Source organism: Malaclemys terrapin, chromosome 9, assembly GCF_027887155.1.
Source record: "Malaclemys terrapin pileata isolate rMalTer1 chromosome 9, rMalTer1.hap1, whole genome shotgun sequence".
Classification (NCBI taxonomy): domain Eukaryota; kingdom Metazoa; phylum Chordata; order Testudines; family Emydidae; genus Malaclemys; species Malaclemys terrapin.
In genome coordinates this window covers 104,055,897-104,082,278 of record NC_071513.1, presented here as the reverse complement: position 1 = coordinate 104,082,278, position 26,382 = coordinate 104,055,897, and the positions used below count along the sequence as shown (strand labels likewise).

The following is a 26,382-nucleotide window of genomic DNA, read 5'->3' as shown; positions in this document are numbered from 1 at the left end:
TGGGCCAAGGTAAAGAGCACAGTCTACAAGGCAGATGATCATACAAACCCCAGGACAGCAGACATACATCCTCAGGCTGAAACATTAGGCATTAAAATATATATATTGAGAAGAGAAGCAGTGGGGTCTAGTGGACAAAGCACTGGACAGGGCGCCAGGAGACCTGGATTTTATTCCCAGTTTGGCCAAAGACCTGCTGTGTGACCTAGGGGCAGTCGCTTCCCCTCTCTGTGTCTCTCTCCTTTTATCTTGTCCTTTCACCTGTGCCTCCCACCTTTCAGCTTGTCTGTTTAGATTGGAAGCATGGCACAATGGGGCCGTGAGCTCAGTTGTCCCTCTAGGCATTATCGTCATACAAATAATAAATAATGTCCTATAGAACAGCAGTTCTCCACCAGTCATTGGAGTCTGCAGACTATGTCTAAGGCGGTGGTGCCCAAACTTTTCCTCTCGCGCCCCCCCCCCTTACCTGTAATGGAATGTGTCTGGGCCCCTCCCCGCCCCCCACCGCAGCTGGGAGTGGAGTCGTGGCTGGGCCAGGGCCAGGAGTGGAGCCACAGCCAGGGGCCGGGGCTAGAGCAGTGCTGGGGGCAGAGTGGGGCTGGGTGGTGCTTTTTCCCTGCCTCCCCATGGGGGCTGGCCCAGGCCCCATCACACCCCTCAAACCTTCTTCCCTAGGGAGGCATGCTCCACAGTTTGGGGACCACTGGTCTAAAGGGTCTGCAAAAAATATAGACTGAAAAGTATTCATTTCTCTGTACCGGGCGTGGCCAAACTGGCTTGTGAACCACATGCAGGTCTTTTAAAGTTAAAGTGCAGATCACGGAGCCCCTCACCTCCTCCCACACCTATTGTATAACGCTGTAGCAAAAAAAGCCAACAACACTCTGGGCTGTATTAGCAGGAGAAGTAATTCTTCCATTCTACTCTGCGCTGATTAGGCCTCAACTGGAGCATTGTGTCCAGTTCTGGGCGCCACATTTCAGGAAAGATCTGGACAAATTGGTGAGAGTCCAGAGAAGAGCAACAAAAATGATGAAAGGTCTAGAAAACATGAGCTATGAGGGAAGATTGAACAAATTGGGTTTGTTTAGTCTGGAAAAGAGAAGACTGAGAGGGGAGATGATAACAGTTTTCAAGTACCTAAAAGGTTGTTACAAGGAGGAAGGAGAAGAATTGTTCTTCTTAACCTCTGAGGACAGGACAAGAAGCAATGGGCTTAAATTGCAGCAAGGGCGGTTTAGGTTGGACATTAGGAAAAACTTCCTAACTGTCAGAGTGGTTAAGCACTGGAATAAATCGCCCAGGGAGGTTGTGAAATCTCCATCATTGGAGGTTTTTAAGAGCAGATTGGACAAACACCTGTCAGGGATGGTCCAGATAATATTTAGTCCTGCCATGAGTGCCGGGGATTGGACTAGACGACCTCTCAAGGTCCCTTCCAGTTAGGGTGACCAGATGTCCCGATTTTATAGGGACAGTCCCGATTTTTGGGTCTTTTTCTTATATAGGCTCCTATTACCCCCCACCCCCTGTCCCGATTTTTCAAATTTGTTGTCTGGTCACCCTACTTCCAGTCCTAGGATTGTCCACCTACCAGACTGGGGGCGGAGGAGCGTGGGGTTTCTGCCTTAGGGCGGGCAGGGCGGTGGGGCTCAGGGCGTCTGCCCACAGGAGGAGCCTGGCCAGGGCTCGGGGCTTCAACCCCACTCCGGCTGAAGCCCTGAGCACCAGCAGGTGCCTCCCCCGAGGCAGAAGCCCGCAGCCCTGTAGCTCGCCCGGCTCTGGGACCGCTAACGGGTATCCCATGCGGCTGGGAGCCCGGCTAGAGACAGCGAGTAGCTTTGGTGGTGAGAAGCGGGAGAGCCCCGCGGCTATCGGCCAGACCGGGGGGAGACCCGGCGATGCTCGCTCTGAGGTTTAATTACGAGCCGTAGCCCGGGCCCCAGGCGAGTCCCTCGGCCAGGGCTAACACCCGGCGGCGGCGAGCTCGGGGCTCGCCAGGGCTGGGGGCGCCAGCTCCGGCTTCCCAGGCCCGGTCCTGGCAGAGGGCGAGGCTTGGAGCGGCACCTACCAGCAGCCGCAGGAGGAGTCGCCCCGCATCACCCCCGCCCCGGGCTGGATTCGGAGCAGGCGCCGCCGTGCACACGGGCCGGGCTCCACTTCGCTCCGCGGCGCGGCCCCTTTAACGGGCTCGCGTCGGCACCAGCAGCCGCTTGTTGCGCGGCGCGCCGGGGACTGTCACATTGTTTCCAGCTCGCCGGCGGGCGGGGGGAGGGAGGCTCGGCTGCCGAGCTCGCCGCCGCGGGGAGAGGCTCGCCGCTGCCGCTCCAGCTCCGCTGGCTCGTGTGCGTGAAGATGGCGGCGCCGATCGGCAGCAAGCCCGGACCCCTGGGCGCTCCCAGCAAGCCCGCCGGCCCCGAGCTCGATTTCAGGTCCGGAGCCCGCACGGAGGAATTGAATAAACTCATCCAGGAATTCACCAAGCACGACCAGCGGGAGTACGACGACCAGCGAGCCCTGGAGATCCACACGGCCAAAGACTTCATCTTCTCCATGCTCGGTGAGCGGGGGGCGTGGGGGGCTCGGCAGAACCGGGGGTCCCGAACCCGCCTGGGCCGGGGGGTGGATTTGTGCCAGGTTGAGGTGTTTGTTTTTCTCCCTCCTTTTTAAATTAAAATTCTCTTTTCTCCCCTTCGTGTGAGTGTCAGGCACACCTTCCTTCCTGGCTGGAGGTGTGCAAACACACAGCTGGTGTGTGCCCGACTCAGACGCACACTCGTGGCCTTGGGCGGGTGGGGGTCTGGCGAGGCCACTGGCACTCTCCGTTATTTATTTATTTATTTTCCTGTATGGAGACTAGTGATATAGTTGCAGATCAGGGGTCGGTCTAGGTGTAGCCAGATGGTTTAGTTGCTAGCACACCAGCACTCCCGTGAGCTGTGTTTCTAGGCTTGGTTGCAAAACTTGTACCCTGTGGAACCAGGCACAGTGGCTGGGCTGGAGAATTCTAGTTTGCGTGTAACTTTGATTCATCACAGGTGTGGGGATCCTGAAACGATACTCCAACAAATGGCAGCCACCCCACTGCATAAATCACCCAGGCTCTTGGGTGACAAAGAGTTAGCACAGATGAAATGCAGGGTGACTAACATTTGAACTCCACCTGCAGTACAGTCACTGATGAATATTTACCCTGCATTGGTTAAAAATTATGAATCTAAGCAGAAATCTTTAATATAGAAAGGATCCTTTGTAATGGATCTTGACATCAAGCTTTTGGGTTTACATCAGCATCACAAGCATTTTTTCATTAAAATAACAGAAGAGTGAAACATATATGTGGCAGGTTCAAAGTTTTATCTGATATTTAAGAGTCTGAGGTCAAGCCATTGAAATGGAATGTAGGGTCAGTAAATAGCTCTGTGCTTCAAGCAGTGTGTCTTTCTTTCTTTCTCTCCAAAGCATATATGTAACGAAACAGGTAAAGTACATATGCATGTGCGGGGCTGCACAGAATCAATTGATTAATAATTAACCTATACCGCATTTTGATATGAAAGCGTGATGCTATCATAGTCCAGAAATCACTAACTGATCACTTCCTCTTTAGTCATAAATGCACAGTACTTACGTTAAACAAGTGACTACCTGCTGAACTCTGGTTATCTAGGATGACTAGCTAGTGGGTAATTGCTTGCTTTGGGATTCAGATAGTCCAATATATATATTTTTTCTTTTTCATATAAGGCTGGAATGGATGTAAGTCACTAACTTTAGCTTGAGAACAAGGGCCAAGTGTTGAAATGTTTAATGGCACTGGTTAGAACTGCGGTTTTTGGGAGGGGGGGTTTCCTTCTTCCTTTTTAAAAAAACAACAACCCTCCCTGCATGGAATTCTGGCCCCACTGAAGTCAATGGGAGTCTTGCCATTCTCGCCAGTGAGGCCAGGGTTCCACCCACTATCCTGATCTGACAAACCTCTCAGTTGGGATTGTGTGGGGAAAACATCAACAGGTAGAAATGAGCGACCGCCTCACGATAGCTTGTCTGCAAAGCTCTTTGGTTTGTAAATAACTACACAGCATCTTTCCAAAGTGCCAGGCAGTGCATTTCTTCACCTGTACGTCTCCCCTCCCCCATGCAGACATTGGGTGTGACGGTGGCACAACACCTTCTGTTTCTTCCGAGCCAGCCTGATGGCCAGCTGCTCAGAATAGATCGGGAACTCTTGGCTACTTGGTGCTTACACAAATTAACAAAGCGTCCTGGCCCGTATAATGCACAAGGGGGACTGCTTCAGCTATAATCGTGGAGTCTGAAATATGTCAGAATATCCATCAGTCTCTTTCTGTCAGAATGCTGTGTGTACAAATCTGCAGGCTGAAGCATGCTGTTAGCATACTGACGTGGGGTGTTCACAGAAGTGATGTTCTCGCCTACGTCGTGTCGGGCGGGTTTTGCTTGAGTCAAAATTAAACCACTTCCAGTAGAAGGAATTTTGCCAGAGAAAAGACTCCAGGCCCAGGCCCCATGGAGGAATACCCTCTCTCACCGGTCTTTAAAAGGTTGAGTTTCGTGCTCCCTGTCTCATACCCTTTTTCTCCCTAGCTATTGGACAGCTGAGCACTGGAAAAGTTAATGAACTGCTGTTCTGTTACCTCAGACCTGGTATCGTGGTCCCAACAGCACGTGTCCCTGAAAGCTAAGGAAGATGTTTGTAGCTGCAACCTTATGACTCTGACCTAGATGGAGCAGGTGTTTGTTTATATAGTTGTTTGGATTGTGGTAGCACAACTAGGCACTCTCCCAAAGAGCTCGCAGTCCTGTTAATGTTGTAGCACTGGAAGTGCGCGTGCTGGGGAGCCCCTACTGGGTACGTTTCCCTGTTTATGCTGAGCGTCACTTGAGGATTGTTTGAAGTTTAGCTGCGTGGTTGTGTCCTCTGTGTGTTAAGTGATGGAGATGGGTGGGGCTTGCATAATTAGGGTCCTAAATGGGGAAAATTGGGGAGGAAGAATGGTCTCGTACTATCGGGACTTTGGAGATCAGGGTCTAACTTTTAGCTCTGCCACTGACTTCTTTGAGACCTTGGACAAGATGCTTGTACTCGCTCTCAGTTCTCTGCTGGTAGGATAAGGAAAGCAATAGTTCCCGACCTCACGGTGCTGCTGTGATGATGAATTCCAAGCGCCTGACAAGTGTCATGGATACTGTTGTGATGGCGACCGTATTAGTATCTAGATAAAATAGTCCTATTGGGGTGTCCATCCAAGGCAGGACTGTTCCCACTTTATCAGGCCGTGAACCCCAGAGAGAAATTAGCTGTGTATCAAGGAAGATTCTACGCAAAGCGTTTAGAACAAAAGAAGAACTGAACTGCTCTGGCTAATGTAGGAGGCGGCGATAGCTGCAGCTCCGGCTGTTCGTGATGCACAGATGTGCTGTGAAATTTTAAAAACCTACACTGGGCTCTTAGGACTAGGCCCTGTGGTTTAGCACTGAGTACTAAACCGACCTCTGAAATTCCCGGCGCTGCTGCTGCTGCCTCAAGCTAGCCTGTGGCTTTCTCTTAGGGGTCCTGACTCTTGGATTCTTTTCTTTTTAGGGGTGCCGACAGCCTTAAGGAAATCTGTAACTGTCCCTTTGTTCCAGGTGGGCTCAGACTTGCTTATAGCCATATAGAGAAGGGGGAGTGGGGGTTATTCATCTTGATCCTTTAGTGAGGCCATTTTCACAAACCTCGACTGTTTTGTTTGTTGCCTAAATAGGTCTAATCTCCACAGGAGTCTCCACAGGAGGGAAGGGACAAAATCTCAGCTCCACACAACCTTTTCGGGGGTGTGCAAGTCCAAACATTGCAGCCTCAGTCCATTGACAATCTCACGGGCGTTCTAAAGGGTGGTGGTTGTTCTGTCCTCTGACACTGGGCAGGTGGTGGGGTGGGTAAGATTTTCCAAAGCAGCTGATGAGTTTGTAGGTTGAGTCCCAGTGACTTTCCGTGAGACCTTTGGCCTTGTCTACATTTACAAGGGCTTACTGGGATAGATGTACTGGGGGAGATATTCCAGAAAACCTCCCCAGGCGGGAGAGAGCTCAGCCAAGCGAAAGGACGCTCCTGCTGGTCCTTTCCTGGTGGTGTGACTGCAGCTACACTAGGGCTTTTGTTGGCATAGCGATATTGGTTAGGGTGGTAGTCTTGCTACACCCTGTGGCCCCGTCCCCCCACTAGCTTCTAACAGGTACAGCTAGGCCAGTAAAATTGTCTCATGTAGATCAGGCCTTAGGCTTCAAGGCACTTCTGTTAGGCACTCTTGGAAATGTTACTCTCTGTCTATGGTAGGTGGAGAGAGACTTTGATTCTGGTGCTGTACTGAGGAGCAGAAATAGCTACGGGAGTAGAATGATCTCTCTGGAGTCAAGATTTTGTCCCTCCCTCTTTTTCAAGAGAGGCCAATCACGATAGGCGTCTCCTTGCTGATGTGCCCCTGTGCAGTTGCATACATACCACACAGCTGTTAAGAACAACCTTATTCTGCATCACAGTATCCTTTGTCTCTGGCTTTTGCTGGGTCCCTCTCCCTGCAGGCCATGAGTGTCTGGGTTTATGTTTGAGGCTCTGCCTTGGGTGCAGAAAATGGTAGCTATCTCAATGCAAAATCCTGATGGAAACAAAGCACAGGTAGCTCATACCTCGATGTAGCTAGTTGAAGTCAACCCTATCCTTATGGCGCCCCCCCGGAGAATACTGGGATGTGGCTAGTCAAGATTTAAAAGCCGTGCCTTTGAATCATAGAATGTCAGGGTTGGAAGGGACCTCAGGAGGTCATCTAGTCCCACCCCCTGCTCAAAGCAGGACCAATCCCCAGATGGATTTTTGCCTCAGATCCCTAAATGGCCCCCTCAAGGATTGAACTCACAACCCTGGGTTTAGCAGGCCAATGCTCAAACCACTGAGCTATCCCTCCCCCCCTTGTCTCCTTTATCTCCATATAAACGCCCCGCACCTTTTGTACAGTGAAGACAGCCTGAGAAGCTTTGTCCTAACGGCCTCTGAGACAGTTGAGCAAACGAGCTGGAGAAGTCACTCAACTACTATTTTGAAACGTTAGGTGGTGACGCAGGCTGTTTAGTTTACTAGCTAAGAACATGTCTTCCGGGCACACAAATTCTCAAGGCGGGATTGTCAAGTACTTACCCAACACCTGTTCTTAAAGGCCGGGGAAATATTTGTAAAGGATTTTGGGAATACTTGCCAAGCCCAATTTTGCTTTAAGGGCAATTTATAATTCTGTTCCTACAGAAGGATGGTAACTAGGATACGAGAATTGGTTTTTTTTCTTCCACATGACTTTGCATGAACACCTAGCGCGAAAGCAGCATAAACAAGACAGATGCGACTACCAGACTTGGAATATTTCTAGCCTGGAAACAAGTTGTTCAGCTTTCTCTTAGCCAGCTGATTAGTTTTATTTAGTAGTTCAAAATCAAAGTGGAAGTAGAAATGAGGAACAATGACACAAGTGGTAGAGTTGCTTAGGAAGGGGAGTTAAAACTTTGCAATTCTAGGAAACACCTCCACTGGAAGATTTTTTTTCTCTAGTATGCAAAAATGTGTTTCTAGGAAAGCTCTGACGCTTAATGGGCATTTCTGGGGGCTCTACTCTGCAGCGTGGCAGTTATTTCTCTTGTTAATCATTGCAGAGGACATGTTTGATTTAATTCTCGCTTTGAAGGTTTTCTTTTCACTCATTCAGACACATGCAGTGTCTCTGCTGGTCCGTACAAGATCTGTCCATGTGCAGGGTTTCCTTCGGGGTCCACGGTTATAATCGCACCCCCCTTCAAAAGTATTTGACGATTGGAAAATGGGGATCTAGCCAAACCACAGCTTGTTTGTCATAGAATCGTAGAACTGGAAGGGACCTGGAGAGGTCTCTGGTCCAGTCCCCTGCACTCCTGGCAGGACTAAGTCGTCAGTTATCAAGTGACCACAACCAGAATGGTCTGTCCCTCCTCAGGCTCTCAAGCCCCGAAACATGGGGGAGGGCTGGGTTATATGGAAGGCAGATTTGAACAAAACTTAATTTTGACTTTGCAGACACCAAACCTCTGCTGGTTTTCCCTATCACAGAACACTGTACCAAGTCCACGGACAAGTGGTATCTAAGCTGTGTCTAAATCTTAACAATTCTGTCTGCATAACATCTCTGAGGCCTTGTCTACACTACAGGGAAAAGTTGATCTAAGCTATGCAAATTGAGTTATGTGAACAGTGTAACTCAAGTCAACGTAGCTTAGATCTTTTTACTGGGGGGTCCACACTATGTGATGTCAACAGGAGACGCTCTCCCGTTGACTCCCCTTACTCTTCTCGATCTTCACTAGACCTGCTAAATCGACTGCTGATGCATTGATCCCCCCGTAAGTATAGACAAGCCCTAAGATACAGCTTTTACTGTCCACACAGCTAAAACTCCTTGTTCTGCCTCTCATCTCCTGTCTTAATTATCACAACATCCTTTTCTCTGGCCTTGACAAATGCAGTCTTGCCCCGCTCATCCATTCAGAATGCAGCTGCAAAGATCGCTTCCGTAGCTTATGGCTTTGAGCATGTCACCCACTAGTTAAATTTTCAAGAAAGCACCATCATGTTTTCTCCCATGTTGACCTGCAAGCTGGTGAGGAGGTCCCTGTAAACATCCACGAAGCTATCTTGTTATCCTCCTTCAGATTCCTCCTGGAAACTCTCCTTGTCCGTGATACCTACAAAAAACACGAGTGATTAGGCTGTTGGTATGCCGAGGCCACGGCCTCACTTGCTGACCACTGCTGTCCCGCTGTTTCCTTGTGCTCCTCCATCCATCTGTATCCATCTGTTGTCTCCTTGCCTTTTACTTAGGTTATAAGCTTTGGGAGAGGGGACTGTCTTTTTCTTCTGTTTTTACAGTGCCTAGCACAGTGGGGTCCTGGGCCACGATGGGGGCAACTATGTAGTACAGTAATACAAAGAGATAGTGACAACGTGTCCACTTGGAACTTCATGGCAGCAGCAGGGGTAAAATCCAGATCCCATTGTTTTTCAAGCACAATCCCTACCCCTTGACCTAAGGAAAGTTACTGTCGTGCAATATAGGGCCTCTGCCCCAGAGTTGAGTGATTCTGATTGTGTCCAGGAGACGGCAGTGATAGATGCTATCCTGCTCTTTGGAATACATAGCTCACAGATTAAAACAAGTCATGGAACTACCAAAATGAGATTAATGGTTTGAGGAGGAAAGGACCATAGCCTTTGCAATTCTTCAGCCCTTCTTTTCAAGCAGGAGGAGATCCTTCCTGAGCTAAACTCCCCTTGATCTGAATTAGGAAGGTGGCGGGGGGAGGGGAATCATGTTGCACACTTTGAAAAAAATGCACCTGAATTCTGCCTCACTCTTCACCACCAGTTGCCAACCGTTCGTCTAATAAGGAGCTAGATCTCTCTCTTCCCCCCCCCCCCTTTAACTCTGGGCAATGCTTTTTTTAAATAGCCTCTGATTAGAAATGAAAATGTAATAATCTTCTGTTTGGTAAAGAAGTTGTGTGCTAGCTTAGTTGAATTATTGGGGCACTCCGCAATCGTACGGGGCCGTGTGGCTGGAGTGGGTTGGGAGGGACAGAGCCAGGCTGCGGCTCGTTCCGAGGCGGCGCTGGGGAGCTGTGATGGGCGTTGCAGCACAGGGGCTATCTTGCAGCATGGATGTGCGCACACCGGAGCTTACTGAGGGAGGGCGAATTGGCCCAGCTGGCTGGTGGATTTGGTGGATGGGAAATGACTCTTGGGCAGATGTGTCAAACCGCCAGCCCAGGACTCAACTTGGGCACTGAAATGTGATATGGGCTACGTGTGAGTTCAAGAGACACTCTGAACACGGACGCTATTGGAATATGTATCTACACTCCCTTCACTGGTCAAACCAATTCAAACGCTTTGGGGATCTTTTCTGAACTGCATAGTTCCTGTGGATGCAGAGGCTGCAGGTTTTAATAATAAAAATCTATTTGTAACCTTAACGTACCAGTCACAGAGATGTGGGCGTTGCTGCTTGTCTGCTAGTGCAACTTGTAACCTGGTTTCTTCCAGGCCTTCAGAATAATTCTTCCAGCAGCTGCTGCTGTTCTGACTGGCGGATGATGGCGTGGTTGCGCTCTCATTAACGGAGAAACTCCTGTGCTGCTCTGACGTGGTGCTTTTGATTGCAAATAGCAAACTGCTCTGCCGTGAGTGGGCAACCGTATCCTTGCCCTCCTTTCAGACCTCTGATCGGCGGGTCTGCGTGCGCAGCGATAGCGAGCTCGTCTGGCCTGATCCCTACACTGCGCGTACTCCTTTGGGATACATCCTCTCTCATTTTCAAAAACCTGTTTCAATGGATCGCCTCTCTCAGACAGTCTTCTGCAGTAGCTTCAATTAGAAGGAACAAACCTTCCTTGAACTGATTTGTTAAACACAGGCGTCAAAGGTACCCTTGATGCTAAGTAAAGTACAGTGGTCTTATTAACGTGCTGTCTTTCATCCGTCCGACAGTATGCTTTAGTCTAATTTAGAGCATTAATTACTATATAGTTCATGCACTTTGTGCTGATTGGGTTGGTGTACAGTGTTCAGAATGAGGGGTGATTACTAATGTTAAGGTGCAGAAACCACGAGGCTGGGATCTGGGCTACCTTTTCTTCCCTTCTGTTCCTTTCCAGGCCTCTTTGGAGAGGAGGCTGCTAATAGTGCTGTGCTGTGCTGCGTGGCTTCTGGGCATCGAACAATGGAGACTGATGAATTTGAATCACAGCCTCATAGATTGTAGTTAAGGCATTGGACTGGGACTCCTCTGACCTGGGCTCAGTGCCCTGCCCTACCCTAGCTGGGCAAGTGCGTGAGTCTATTGACTTTCAATGGGATTGAGGCATTTTTGGAAACTTTACCTGTCTGTGCCTCAATTCCCTGTCTGTAAAATGGGGATAATAATTCTTCCTCTACTTGTGCAACCTGTTTGGCTTGGCAGTGTCGGGCTGGCTTGGTGTGTCTATGTATGGCCTACTGCCAGGGGCTGTCATCTTGGTTGAGGTCTCTGCGGACTGTTGTAATGTCAAAAATGAGGTGTAACTGCAGGAATATGACAGTTGTGGCCCAGAACTGCTAGTGAGCATGTTCCAGGCGATGTTAAAAGGGAATAACATTTTGAAGACTAAGATCATGACCTTTAAGAAGAGTACTTCAGTTTGCTGTAGTATTAGTCTAAAATACAGCAACTCAGCGTTGCATTGCTGCAGGCCTTGAGCACTAGGATGCTGTAGGGCAGTTCTTTCTGCTAAGGCAGGGGTGAGGCCATATCTGAGATAGGGCATGCAAAACTGACCAGCAAGCTTCAGAAAGTATTCAAACAAACACTGTAGGAAGGTACTGATGCGCTCTCCTTGCGTGCTGATCAAGCGGCTTGGCCTCAGAGAGAGGTTATAAAGTGACCTACTTATTAAGGTCTAGCAAATAATTCCCAAAGCTCCTTACAAACTACAGTTAAAAGTACAGTCTGGCTTCAGCCAGAGCTGGTGTGGAATGTATGGTCCAAGCTCACCGAGCAGCAGGGTGCAGCAATCTGGGACAGAAAGTGACAGCTATCCTATATTGTTGAAACCACGGATACCGGTGTGGGTAACCACAAGGACCTAGGAAAGAGTGTAATCACACTGTGTGACACGCACACAGCCTGGGGTTGTGATTTGAGAGATGGAAAGTAGAAGTAGTTGGATGTAGGATTTTTCCTTTCCCAAGTGCATCTTGCTAAGTGGAATACTCCCACCTCTCGACACAGTGGGCGCTCATGAATGAAAGTCAGCTTGTCCAGAATAGCTGAGTATGTACAGAATATTGTTGCTGGATGCAGCTACTGAGACGTACAACGTATGTTCCTGCCACAGAGCAGGAGAGCTTGAACTGAAATGCTAGCCCGTGTGCTTTCGTTCTAAAATGTCTCTTGTCTTAAGCCATGTCTACGCTAGCAATACCGATGCAACTGTGCCACTGTAAGATCGCTCGTGTAGCCGCTCCATGCTGGCGGGAGAGCTCTCCTGCCGACGTAGCGCTGTCCGCACCAGTGCTTCTGTTGGTGTAACTTTTATGTCGCTCGGGGGGAGGGGGGGGTCATACCCCTGAGCGACATAAGTTATACTGACAAAAGTGGTAGTGTAGACATGGCCTTAGCTTTTCCATGCATATGGTGGGACCTTTTGATTAGTAATGAAACACAATCAGTCTCAAAGGTTAAGACAAATGCAATTAACTTCTCTGCTTCTCTTCTGCCCCTTAAATGACTGCTTCTTGGAGCAGCTAGTCCTGGAACCCACAAGAGGAGAGGCAGTTCTTGATTTAGTCCTATGTTGAGCACAGGATCAGGTCCAAGAGGTGAATATAGCTGGACTGCTTGGTAATAGTGACCATAATTTCATTAAATTAACATCCTGTGGCTGGGAAAACCCACATCAGCCCACCACTGTAGCATTTAATTTCAGAAAGGGGAACTACACAAAAATGAGGAGGTTAGTGAAACAGAAATTAGAAGGTACAGCACCAAAAGTGAAATCCCTGCAAGCTGCGTGGAAACCTCTTAAAGACACCATAATAGAGGCTCATGTGTACCCTAAATTAAAAATCATAGTAAGAGAACCAAAAACGAGCCACTGTGGCTAAACAACAAAGTAAAAGAAGTAGTGAGAGGCAAAAAGGCATCCTTTAAAAAGTGGTAGTTAAATCCCAGTGAGGAAAATAGAAAGAAGCATAAAACTCTGGCAAATGAAGTGTAAAAGTATAATTAGGAAGGTCAAAAAAGAATTTGAAGAACAGTTAGCCAAAGATTCAAAAAAATTAATAGCAGATTTTTTTTTAAGTACATCAGAAGCAGGAAGCCTGCTAAACAACCAGTGGGGCCACTGGACGATCGAGATGCTAAAGGAGCATTCAAGGACGATAAGGCCATTGCAGAAAAACTAAATGAATTCTTTGCATTGGTCTTCACGGCTGAGGATGTGAGGGAGATTCTCAAACCTGAGCCATTCTTTTTAGGTGACAAATCTGAGGAACTGTCCCAGATTGAGGTGTCATTAGAGGAGGTTTTGGAACAAATTGACAAACTAAACAGTCACCAGGATCAGATGGTATCACCCAAGAGTTCTGAAGGACTCAAATGTGAAATTGCAGAACTACTAACTGTAGTTTGTAACCTGTCATTTAAATTAGCTTCTGTACCAAATGGCTGCAGGATGGCTAACGTGACGCCAATTAATAAAAAGGGCTCCGGAGGCGATTCCGGCAATTACAGGTGAAATTCAATGTTGATAAAGTAATGCAGATTGGAAAACACAACCCCAACTATACATATAAAATATTGGGGGCTAAATTAGCTGTTATCACTCGGGAAAGAAATCTTGAAGTCATTGTGGATCGTTCTCTGAAAATAGCCAAGCTCCATCCTCTTTGGAACCCCCCTTTAGATAGTTGAAGGCTGCTATCAAATCCCCCCTCGCTCTTCTTTTCTGCAGACTAAATAAGCCCAGTTCCCTCAGCCTCTCCTCATAAGTCACGTGCCCCAGGCCCCTGATCATTTTCGTTGCTCTCCGCTGGACTCTCTCCAATTTGTCCTCATCCTTTCTGTAGTGTGGGGTCCAAAACTGGACACAATGCTTCAGATGCGGCCTCGCCAGTGCCGTATAGAGGGGAATAATCACTTCCCTCGATCTGCTGGCAATGCCCCTACTTATACAGCCCAATATGCCATTGGACTTCTTGGCAACAAGGGCACACTGCTGATTCATATCCAGCTTCTCGTCCACTGTAATCCCCAGGTCCTTTTCTGCAGAACTGCCACTTAACCAATTGGTCCCCAGCCTGTAGCGGTGCATGGGATTCTTCTGTCCTAAGTGCAGGACTCTGCACTTGTCCTTGTTGAACCTCATCAGGTTTCTTTTGGCCCAATCCTCCAATTTGTCTAGGTCACTCTGGACCCTATCCCTACCCTCCAGTGTATCTACCTCTCCAGCTTAGTGTCATCTGCAAACTTGCTGAGGGTGCAATCCATCCCATCATCCAGATCATTAATGAAGATGTTGAACAATGTTGGGAATAATTAACAAAGGGATAGATAATAAGACAGAAAATATCATATTGCCTCTGTATAAATCCATCGTACGCCCACATCTTGAATATTGCGTGCAGAAGTGGTCACCGTATCTAAAAAAAAAAATATTAGAAAAGGTTCAGAAGAGGACAACAGAAATGATTAGGGGTATGGAACGGCTGCCATATGAGGAGAGATTAATAAGACTTGGATTTTTCAGTTTTAAAAAGAGACGACTAAGGGGGGATATGATAGAGGTCTATAAAATCATGACTGGTGTGGGGAAAGTGAATAAGGAAGTGTTGTTTACTCCTTCACATAACACAAGAACTAGAGGTCAACAAATGAAATTAACAGGCAGCAGGTTTAAAACAAAAGGAAGTATTTTTTCACACAATGCACAGTCAACCTGTGGAACTCTTTGCTAGAGGATGTTGTGAGGGCCAAGACTATAACAGGGTTCAAAAAAGAACTAGATAAGTTTGTGGAGGATAAGTCCATCAATGGCTATTACCCAGGATGGGCAGGGAGGGTGTCCCTAGCCCTTGTTTGCCAGAAGCTGGGAGGGGGCGATGGGATGGATCACTTGATGATTCCCTGTTCTGTTCATTCCCTCTGGGGCACCTGGCATTGGCCACTGTTGGAAGACAGGACACTGGGCTGGATGGACCTTTGGTCTGACCCAGTTTGGCCGTTCTTATGTTTTGTATGTAAAACCTGCATTTAAAGCTGCATTTGGCTCTAATACATGAGGCGATGTTTGGAGATGCTTCAGGTTTTTTTTTTTGAGTTCCTTTATTAAATCTGTAACTTAGAAGAGCCGGAGAGCTGCATTTGCTGTCATTTCATGATGTAATGATTTAATCCGTTGTGACACGTTACTGCTGAGCGTCAAAGTTGATAACTCTAATCTCCATCCTTGGCTTAGTGTGGCAGGACCTGAACTACAGGGCACTTTTCAGGAACCTGCAAACTCTCATGTGTGCAGTGAGATTGACATCCATAAACTTGTTTTGCTGCTGCTGCTGACTGAGTTTCTCTACAACACAGCCCAGTGCACTGAAGAATCTGGAGTTTACAGCAAAGAAGAAAGAAGCAATTGAGTGCAAATTAAGTAGGACTTTGTATTTGGGAAATGCCTGAATCTCCTTTTAAATGCACTTCATTTGCCAACATTCAGAGTTATACCATTTCTGTGGCTCAAAGGTGTCTGAATTCACCTCTCTTCCTTTCTCACAATTCTTACAACCACCTCTACTAGACCTGCACATTGGGATAATTGTTGTGCTGCTTCCAGTTTTTTAATTGCTGAAATATTAGAACTCAGACTCGCTATACTGCCTGTACAGATCGTCAGTGCATGGTGAATCACTGCTATTCAAGACTCAAGTAGTTTTTAATAACTTCATATTGTTTGCCATGCACAAAGAGGTGTTTGCATTTATATGGGGAGACAGGTAAGGACTGGCATTCCAACAGCTCTGCAGTCCTTTTTCCCAACTGAGCAGTAGTCTACTTCCCAAATCTTCCTTTCATTCGCTGCATATAGTGCAGTTTTTAAAGATAGTAGGTATCCCTCAGCTCACTGGGCCAAACCTGAAGTTGATGGGGAGGCGCTGCTTGCAGACATCTTCTAGCCAGATGCTAAATGACTTCTAGATTCGAGACAATAACAAGAAAGAACACAAGTCTGAGTGCAGATTGTACAAGCTGCAGCAACTCGGAGAACTAAATGACTGCTTTCTCTGCATGTAGAGGTCTCAGAAACTTAACAGCGCAGTACACAGAAAACAAAGGCGCGAGGATTTCATAGCATTAATCTATCGGAGGGAAGAATTTCACTTGATTACATTTTTTAGAGAAACCTGACCAGAATCGCTCATTAAAGTGTTCAAGTCCTTGATGCTGCATTTCTAATGCGAGTCAGATTCCCTAGTGGCCCTTGTGGATATGTAACGAATGCAAGGTTTCATAAAAGCACATGTTCCCACTGAATATCTTGTTTTGGGAATGCGTACACTTTTAGGGTGTCTGCCCCCCGGATTGACAGCAGCATTGTCAACCTGAAGGCAGCACCAACCCCAAACAGTTACAAATCAGAAGTCAGCTCCCAAAATCATGTGGGGTTTTTTTGTTTCAAAAGGCGGGTATCTTATTTGCCTTCTTCACGTCTTCAAACTTTCTAATGCTCATGTTTGCTAATTCTAATTGGCTTCTTAAGAGCTGTTTTCAGCTTTTAATGCAGGCAGATAAACTTGCTTCTCTTATGATGTATCTATTTTAAGATGACAGTGTTAAGAGGGCACTTCTGTATATTGAATTTTGCACAATGAATTCACTTGATCTTTCCTATTTGATTAAACACACACATCTTGCATCACTTAAAACCAACAAAAGAAATCACTTATTCAGCTGGGGCCTGATCCTACTCCCACTTGACCCGGAGTGGCAGCCCCGGATGAGTCCCTCTGGAAAGGGATGTATTTCTCTGATTTGGGGTCTGAGTGGATGGAAGTGGAGAGGTGTTTGTCCTCAAACAGGCTCAGCCCACCCTGGAACTTCAGCCCCCTTTCCCGCGGCTGCATTTGGAGAGAAGAAAATACAGCTTGTCAAGGGACCTCCTGTTGTTCTTAATTTGCCTCTCTAAATAGCACTGCTTCCGCCCTTGTGCACCAAGACAATAATAAATAACGATCCTCAGCATTTATATAGCACTTTGCCATTTTCAAAGCATGCTACGTACATTAACCAATTTATCTAAGATGCAAATGCTCCCTGAGTGAAGATACTTTTCCTTCTCCCTAAGGGAATCCACTATTAGAGCTGGATCCAGATTCCCCCGCAACCCCCCTTTCTTTAACTGCAGCTGATAGGCACCAAAATTCAGTGAAAGGATGATTGCCACATATGCAGTGCCGTACAGCCCATGATCCATGAGCGTATCCCCACTGTACTGATGGGTAAGCAAGGCGCAGCAATTGAATGACTTACCCAAGGTTGTGCGTGGAGTCAAGGGCACCATTAAGAGTAGAACTCAGGCGTCCGACTCCCAGCCCCACAGCTCTAACCACTGCTAAGCACTCAGTAAATGTGTAAGTGTCTGGTGGGGAGCTGCCAGGGAGAGGCATTGATGAGGGCCTCTGTTCATGCCCAACACCATCTGCCTTTGAGGCCCCGTGGAGCCGGAGGGGATGAGTGTTGGAGGCCCCAAACCAGTGCCCAGGCGCCCAACTTGTGCCACGTGGGTCACTCGTGAGCCAGGCAGCAGTGACTCTGGTCACTACCGTTTTGTGCTGTGAACAGCTCTGTAACCAATCATCAGCCCGCCCAGCAACCATAGGGTCACCAGCTTTTGCAGGACAATGACCCAGTGGGTGTGGTAGTGCCATGTGGAGATCTTGAGCCTTTAGCATGGCTTGGGAATGGTACGGTAATAAACCAACCCCGTTTAAAAAAAAAAAAAAAAAAGTCTGTCCCAGTAGGAGGATAGAGACTCGCCAGGTCCCCAGCAGGACGGAGATGGTTCTGCCACAAGCGAGGTGGGGTATAACTTTAGGATGCCATGGAGGAGGAAAACCAAATTCCTGTATGCTATCAGGCACAGCTCAGTGGGTGCTCCCTGCACCCCAGCACATGGAGGGGGGGAGGAGGTAGAGTGCCTGGGAAGGAGAGATATGGATCAGTGGGTCCATAGCTAGTGTAAGCTGGTCGCTTCCTCACCCCGGGAGGGGGGGGGGGGGGGGCGCGAGGGAGAGGGTGCGGGGCGTGTTAGAGCCGCAGCAGTGTTTACAGCGCTAAGCTGCAATAGTAGCTGCAGCGCCCGGCTTGGGATTCCTTTTCTTCCCAGCTTGGTGCAGAGAATAGAGGTGTCCCCGAATGCACAGAAATCTGGCATTTCCATCCCAACATGCATGGACGCTTCAGGCTCTAGCCACTTGTCTAGTTTGTTCTACCACCAACTTTTTTAATAGCTTTAAATAACATCTGTTAACTAAAGTGAGGTGTTCGATGAACCGTGTGCCTGCAGATCTGCACCGAAATTCCCAGAGACGCTACTGGACCCGAGCTAGTGTCCCACTCTCCTGGGCCAGTGCGCTGTGCAGAGGATACAGTTAAAAAACACAATCGCTGTGTCGGCATGTTTCTAACACACAGGGAGAAGGAGCAAGGAGAAAGTGGGCAGACTATCGGCAGCATTTCCCCATCTGCCAGCGGCTTAGAGTGCTCCCCGTCATGGGCCAGGGGCGTGGATACAGCCAGCTGACTGCAATGAACAGGGAAATGAGGTTGGGGAGGGAATATCTTTTTTGTTGTTGTTGTTGTTATTGGACCAGTTTCTGTTGGTGGGAGAGACAAGGTTTCAAGCTTCACAGAGCTCTTCTTCAGGCCTGGGAAAGGAACTCCCAGTGTCACTGCAAATTGCAAGGTGGAATAGATTGTAGGTAGCACATATTGTAAGGGACCATTCAAGGCAGAGAGGCCCGTTAACACGTCTGCAGTCGTAGGACAAAAAGAGAGGGTTAGTGGGTTACAGATTGTTGTAACGTGTCATAAATCCAGTATCTGTTCAGTGTGTGATTTTTGGTGTCTGGAAGGGTAATGAATTTAAGCTCCCAGGCTTGTCTTTTGGGTGTTGTGCAGGTTTCCTTTGAGGATGAGGACTGATGGGTCAGGTATAGAGTGATGGCTTTAGGAAAAGTGTTCACCCACAGGTGATAGGGTGTTTTTGTCTTTCTATCATTTTCCTGTACGAGTTCATTCGAGAGTGCAGTGATTGTCTGGTTGTATCCACATAGTTCTCGTTGGGGCGTTTAGTGCACCGGAGGAGGAACACCACCCATTGTTATGATAGGCACGTGTAGGATGCCTGGATCTTGAAAGATGTGTTTTGGGGAGGTGTTGATGACTGAAGCAGTGGAGATATGTCTGCAGGGTTTGAGCACAAGAAACCTTGAACAGAGAGAAGCACCATCACAAGTCTTCTCCTGCTCCCATCAGCCAGTGGCAGAACTTCCATCAATGTGAACAGGTCCAACCTGAGCAGCTAGAAGCCGTCCAGAGTTAAGCAAGACAAATCAACATTCGAGTGCTATGGAGGGAGGGAACAGGGGGAGAATGTAGGTTTGTCTCTGCCTTTCCTGCTCCATTCTCCCCACAGACCTTCCCTTTTTACCTCCTTCAACAGAACAATGAGAGCAATCCCCTATTTAAATTACCTCTGTGATTTGGCATTAAAATGTTAACTGCAGCCTCTTCAGTAATTGCACTGACGTCTGAAAGCTTCTAAAACGCCGGGGGTGGGGAAAGAATCTACGTTGTGCTGGGGACGGCGGAGAGGCCTCTAAACCAGCCCTTTGATGCTGGGCCCCTGCTGTTCCAATGCAAATAAATCTTCCATTAAATAACGCTGTAAACAGTGACCATGGGATTTCAGCGCCAAGATCGCTGCCCCATTGAAGCTTTTTACATTTTTCAGTCAGAACGGAGAGACTAGAGGCAGCCCAGGCCACATTCCTCAAATACCACCCCAGAGGAGCTGTGCGGAGAGTGGGGTGTGGGTATATTTAACCCTCTGTTTGTGAGTTAGGACCCCACAAGATGATGGGTTAGTGTGCAAATGCAGGCAAGCTACTCATTGTCTGTTGCCTAAGGCACAAAGCCATGAACTCCTGCTGAGACTCATGCCGCAGGGCTCGGCTCGCTCGCTGGAGCCCGTAGGCTTGGTTCGCGGGCTCTAGAAGTGGGGGCCATCTTTGGTAGATTCATTTGCAGGCCTGAGTTTGAGCCGCCAGAGGGAACAGCCAGTGTGGAAGGATTTCAGGGTAGCAGCCGTGTTAGTCTGTATCCTCAAAAAGAACAGGAGTACTTGTGGCACCTTAGAGACTAACACATTTATTAGAGCATGAGCTTTCATGGGCTACAACCCACTTACTCCCTGGCCACTTTGGCTGAGAGGCCAGCTGGTGTTCCCAGGGTGGCCCATTTCATGGACACGGAACAAGCCAGGGTTCACAAACACATTGTCCCTCAGACTCGGTCTGGGTGCCTTTGATGGGAACATTTTGCACAGGGCAAGAGACTAACCACTTTTCCCAAGACGACTGCTATATTAAAAGGAGCTGAAGGGCCTTCTCCACACTGAGCCAGGCCATCAAAACTTACGGTGCTATTTCAAACTGGTTAAAAAAGGCTGCGTGGAAGTTTTTTTATTTCAGTTTAAACCAGGTTTGTTTCTGTTTAGCTGGAGTCAGCTAGGAACAGGTGTAAGCTAAACCAAAATAAATTGCTCTTAAACCAAAATAAGATTCCCACACAGGGGCCGACACTGGTTTAACTGAACTGCTGCAAAGGCAAGAATGAAATTGCATTGTTCATGGGACCATTTCCGGGCCAGCACACAGCCTCTCTTATCCCCTACAGATAACTCTGCTTTGGCAGGGAACTCAGCAGGAGGGATTGGGGAAAGGAGAGGTCTCAAGGTCTGAGCGCCTTCACACTCCCTCCCTCCCCTCCTTCCCTGTCCCCCCAGGCCACTCAGCTCGTAGGATATTTCTCCTTAGCATGCTCATGAACCGCTCACCAAGCAGCGTCTCCACAGGGATGGCCATAGTCAATACCAACTGGGGCAGAAAACCCCAAGACCCTGCCTTTTTCTGTGCCTGGTGCCGCTAAAATGTGGTCCGTGCAGAATTGCATAGGCCACTGCAACACACTCACAATGGATCCGATTTGGGTTTTTCATTCTTTAAATAATTTTCTAACGTCACTGTGGCAGAGAAAAGCTTGAAAAGTGTGACCTGAGTGCAGCCTAAAGGCTTGAAGAAAAGAGGAGACCTAGAAGAACAATTTTTTTTAAATCTCATAATTTTTTTGAATTTTTGGAGTTGACCATATTGCTTCTCTGACCTTCCAACCTTTGGAGAAGAAATGGGACATGAACCAAGTGGTCAGATAAAACGGCTTGAGTTTGGACTGTCTCTGAAAAGGAAATAAACTAACTCCTGATACATTTCAAATCATTCTGCTCTTTGCGGTTTAGGCATGAGCACGAGAGATGCATAGGACTCCACTCTTAAAGTCAAGAAAAAAAAAAGTGTGAAGTTCCCAATACACCAAGCCTTAAAAACAAATCTAAGAACTATTTTTAACAAGGCATGGAATTGAAAGATGAAATTTGTACAAAATAATTGTGATTAAGAAAGTCTCCAGCAAATTAAATCCCAGCGTTGCAGTTCAAATCACTCAATTCTTTCTTTCTAAGTCACGCTGGTCCAGTGTTTAATGGGAACATTTTTCACTGTCTTCGTCTCCATGCTATATTTGGAAGCTACAAAGCTAATAAGCTAATTTAAAATCCTCTTTCTCCTGCAGTCGACCATCTCCATGAAATGTCACATGTCAGAAGCAAATGTTCTGTTTGGCCAAGGCAAACACGTTACACGCAATACATCATATGCAAAGGCAGCTCAGGCAATTGCATTGTGTGATTGCCTCTAGCAATCTCCATCGGAACCACAAATCTACATATATTTAGAGGGTTAACGTCATTGTCAAAACCTATTTTTCTCTCATGTACAGCTGGACAGAGTTCAGGAAAAGTCATAGCAAACAGAGTTTTGATCTCAAAATTCACTGCTATCTCCCTGTGCGATTATATCACTAAAGGGTTAATAGCATTGCTGCTTGCACAGAGATTTAATTTAAAAATGACTTGTTACTTTGCAAGCTTGAGTCTAAAGTTTAGCAAGACATTTCAGTCTTCTTTTTCCTTCTACCCTTAGTTAAGTGCCAGTGAGGTGCCACTCCGGACAGTAAGGTTGCCAGGTGTCCAGTTTTCGACTGGAACACCTGGTCGAAAAGGGACCCTGGCGGCTCCAGTCAGCACTGCTGACCGGGCCATTAAAAGTCCAGTTGGTGCGGGATTGGCAGAACACTGACTTAGACCACAATTCCCTTTACTGAGGCTTATGGGACAGACCCCTTGTATATTGACAGAGGAACTGGAGAAGAGCAAATGTAATACCTGCCTTTAAAACAGGTGACAAAGACGATCCGGGAGAATTATAGACCAGTCAGCCTAACTTCGATACCTGGGAAGATAGTGGAAGTTATTAAACAATCAATTTGTAAGCACCTAGAGGATAATATGAATAGAAGAATAGCAAGTATAAATTTGTCAAGAACAAAAACATGCCAAACCAACCTAATTTCCTTCTTTGCTGAAGTTACTGGCCTAGTGGATGGGGGAAGCAGTAGACGTGATATATCGTGCTTTATTTATTTTATTTATTTTATTTATTTATTGTGTGGAGTTTGTAGTGCTGGTGGTGTTTTGTTGTTTTAAACTAAGGCTTTTGACTCGATCCCATGTGACATTCTCACAAACAAACTATAGAAATGTGGTCTAGATAAAACTACTATAAGGTGGCTGAAAGACTATACTCAAAAAGTAGTTAGCAGCAGCTTGCTCTCAAACTGGGAGGATGTATCTAGTGGGGTCTCACAAAGGTCAGTTCTGGGTCCAGTAGAATTTATATTTTGATTTAATGACTCGGAGAGTATGTTTAGAAAAATCTCTGGATGACACCAAACTTGGAGGCATTGCCAACACTTTTGCAGGACATGATTCAAATTCAAAATGATCTTGACAAATTGGAGAACTGGTCTGAATTCAACAAGATGAAATTCAGTAAAGCCAAGTGCAAAGAACTTCACTTAGGAAGGAAAAATTAAATGCACAGCTCCAAAATGGGGACTAGCTGGCTAGGTGGTGGTACTGCTGAAAAGGTTCTGGGGGTTGTGGTGCATCATAAACTGAACATGAGCCAACTACGTGATGCCGTTGCAAAAAGGCCTAATATCACTGGGGTGGGAGAGCAGTATTAACAGGACCGTCATCTGTAAGACACCAGAAGTAATTGTCCTGCTCTGCTTGGCGCTGGTGAGGCCTCAGTTAGAGTGCGGTCTCCAATTCTGGGCACTGAACTGTAGGTAGGATGTGGATAAATTGTAGAGAGTCCAGAAGAGAGCAAGAAAAACGGTAAGTTTTAGAGAACCGGACATGTGAGGAAAGATTAAAAAAAAAAAAAAGCAGACTCGGGGGGGGACCTGATGAGTCTTCACCTGTGGTAAGGGCTGTTGTACCGAGGACAGTCTATTGATTTTCTCCATGTCCACTGACAGTGGGACAAGAAGTACTCGGCAGCAAGGGAGATTCAGGTTAGACAGTAGGAAAAGCTTTCTAACTCTAAGGCCTTGGCTACGCTGGCGCTGCACAGCGCTGCAACTTGCTGCGCTCAGGGGTGTGAACCCTCCCCCCCCCCCCCCCCCCCCCCCCCCCCCGCCAAGCGCAGCAAAGCGCCAGTGTAATCAGAGCCTGCAGTGCTGCACGCTACTCCCCTCGGAGAGGTGGAGAGAGCTCCCGCAGTGCTGGCGGTGCGACTACACTCGCGCTTCACAGCGCTGCCCCGGCCTAAGGCTAGTTAAACTCTGGAACAGGCTTCCAAGGGAAGTGGTGGAATCCCCGTCACTGGAGGCTTTTAAGAACCAGCTGGACAAACACCTGTCAAGGCTGGTCTAGGTTTACTTGGTCCTGCCTCAGCACAGGGGGCTGGACTTGATAACCACTTGAGGTCCCTTCCAGTCCTACATTTCTATGGTTCTGTGACACCCCCAAGAGCCCTACCTCCTTTGGACTTGTCCTCGATGGACTCTCTGAGAGCTGATTTGGAGAGCTGAGTGCATCATTTCCCTCAGTCTGTCGATCTGACTTCAGTCAGCTCAGATAAGCCTAGCATCTGCACTGAGCATCCCCCTGGCTCGATGCACGACAATGGCTCCATTTCCTTAGTGGTGGCCAGATAGCAAATATGCACGAGAGGATTGGGCTGAACAGCCAGGGAACCAACTGCTTGGAGAGACGCATCCAATTTTAAGTGTTTCTACTGACTCTCTGATTTTAAACTAGTATGAAGCATCACTGACGTTCTTGGCTCTTTCCTCTGTGTCTGCTAGCCCACTGCACTCCTCCGTATCACTTCACTCACTGCCAGGCAATGCTGGCTTTCTGGGCACTTGTCAGTTAAAGGGGGCAGAAGGGACTCCAGAGATGCTACTGTAGTAACTTTTAACCTGACGTAAGTCACATAATCACAGCGGAAGATGCTTGCAAGATTAAAGCTACAGGGCTCATTCTGAAATTTGGCTAGATTCACATGTTGCAACTCATTCCATCCTGAGCACAGTAAGCTGTCGTTTAGAGCAGGCGAGAACATGTTCATGAAGTTCCTGTTGTATTAATTTAAACGGAATACATGGGCCAAAAGTGTTAACATAACCCAGGCAAAAAGTGATAAACAAGGTTCGGAGTTTTGCATACAGAGACTTCAGCCTGCTTGGCACCATGGCACTCCCATTAAAAATCTTTTTAACCTTTCATTAAAGATCCAGAAAAGAAGGGAAAACAGTTAAAGCATTGAAATGTGCAGTATTAAGGCTTTCATTTTAACTGCATCCCTTGTCCCCTTTCTTTTTAGCTGGAGAGTTTTTTAGAAGGAAAAACCCCCTTGTTTGACAGGCTCTTAGATGGTGTTGGAGATTGTAATAATGGTGCTTTGGGGGAGAAGAGAAGTTAGCTGAGATGGGCCAGAGCTGCAGCTGCTGTTGTTAGTCTGATCCCATCTGGGTACCTCTCTTTTGCCCCTCTGGTCAGGGCATCACTGGAGATCGGGATGATGAAGGCCCAGGGACTCAGGAGATAGTGAAATGTGCTCTAATAGCCACTTTTTCTCCTCAAAGTCTTTCTTTAAGGATCCCCAAAGGGGGTGATGAGTGCAACTGCGAGTCCCCTCATTACTTTGTCCACCAATTCGGCCTAGTTTCCAATACACCAGTTTTGGTTCACGGATTTCGGGTCCCACATGTCTCTTTTCAGGGTAGCAGCTGTGTTAGTCTGTATCAGCAAAAACAACAAGAAGTCCTTGTGGCACCTTAGAGACTAACCAATTTATTTGGGCATAAGCTTTCATGGGCTATGTTATAACTGTAAAGGGAAGGGTAACAGCTGTCCTGTGTACAGTACTATAAAAATCCCTCTTGGCCAGAGACTCCAAAATCCTTTTCCCTGTAAAGGGTTAAGAAGCTCAGGTAACCTGGCTGGCATCTAACCCAAAGGACCAATAAGGGGACAAGATGCTTTCAAATCTTGGGGGGGGGGGGGGGGGGAGGCTTTTGGTTTGTGCTCTTTGTTTGGGAGTTCGTTCACTCTTGGGACTGAGAGGAACCAGACATCAATCCAGGTTCTCCACATCTTTCTAAACAAGTCTCTCCTATTTCAAACTTGTAAGTAAATAGCCAGGCAAGACGTCTTAGTTTTACTTTTTCTCAACTTGTAAATGTACCTTTTACTAGAGTGTTTATCTTTGTTTGCTATACTTTGAACCTGAGGCTAGAGGGAGGTCCTCTGAGCTCTTTAAGTTTGATTACCCTGTAAAGTTATTTTCCATACTGATTTTACAGAGATAATTTTTACCTTTTTTCTTTAATTAAAAGCCTTCTTTTTAAGAACCTGATTGATTTTTCCTTGTTTTAAGATCCAAGGGGGTTGGATCTGTATTCACCAGGGAATTGGTGAAAGGTTTCTCAGGGCTACCCAGGGAAGGGAATTAGTTTTTGGGAATGGTGGCAGTGGACCAGAACTAAGCTGGTAGTTAAGCTTAAAAGTCTTCATGCAGGCCCCGACATTTGTACCCTAAAGTTCAAAGTGGGGAAGCAGCCTTGACAGGCTAAAACCTACTTCATCGGATGCATGCAATGGAAAATACAGTAGGAAGATATATTTACACAGAGAACATGAAAAGATGGGGTTGCCATACCAACTCTTAACGAGACAAATCAGTTAAGGAGGGCTATTATCAGCAGGAGGAAAAGAAGAAAACTTTTGTAGTGATTATCAGGCCTGCGTTAACACAGCCCTTGAGTTCTATCAGGAGGCCTTTTTGTTTGAACTAATTCAGTCTGTCTCGCTTTCGTACCTTTTACCATCAACATTTATTTGTACAGGCTTTGTGACATCTTATGAACTTTCACTCTTCCCAGTTGAGCTCACAATTAGGGTAAATTTGTAGACCCAATTATTGCAACAGTCCTGCCCTCCTAATGTTAATATCCCAGGGTGCCCTGCTTCATCTGCTAAATCCTTAGGTAACAGGAAGAGTTGCCCATTAAAGTAGCTTACCAG

General features: G+C 47.1%; 1 protein-coding gene across 1 annotated transcript in view; it reads left to right on the top strand.

Moving 5' to 3' along the window:
- Positions 1 to 2,117: 2,117 nt before the first annotated feature.
- Positions 2,118 to 26,382, top strand: part of MB21D2 (Mab-21 domain containing 2) — a 73,384-nt gene continuing 49,119 nt past the window's right edge. The window contains exon 1 of the mRNA XM_054040908.1: positions 2,118 to 2,563. Within this exon, the coding sequence (XP_053896883.1) occupies positions 2,359 to 2,563 (205 nt within the window). The 5' untranslated portion in view covers positions 2,118 to 2,358. The remainder of the gene's footprint in view (positions 2,564 to 26,382) is intronic.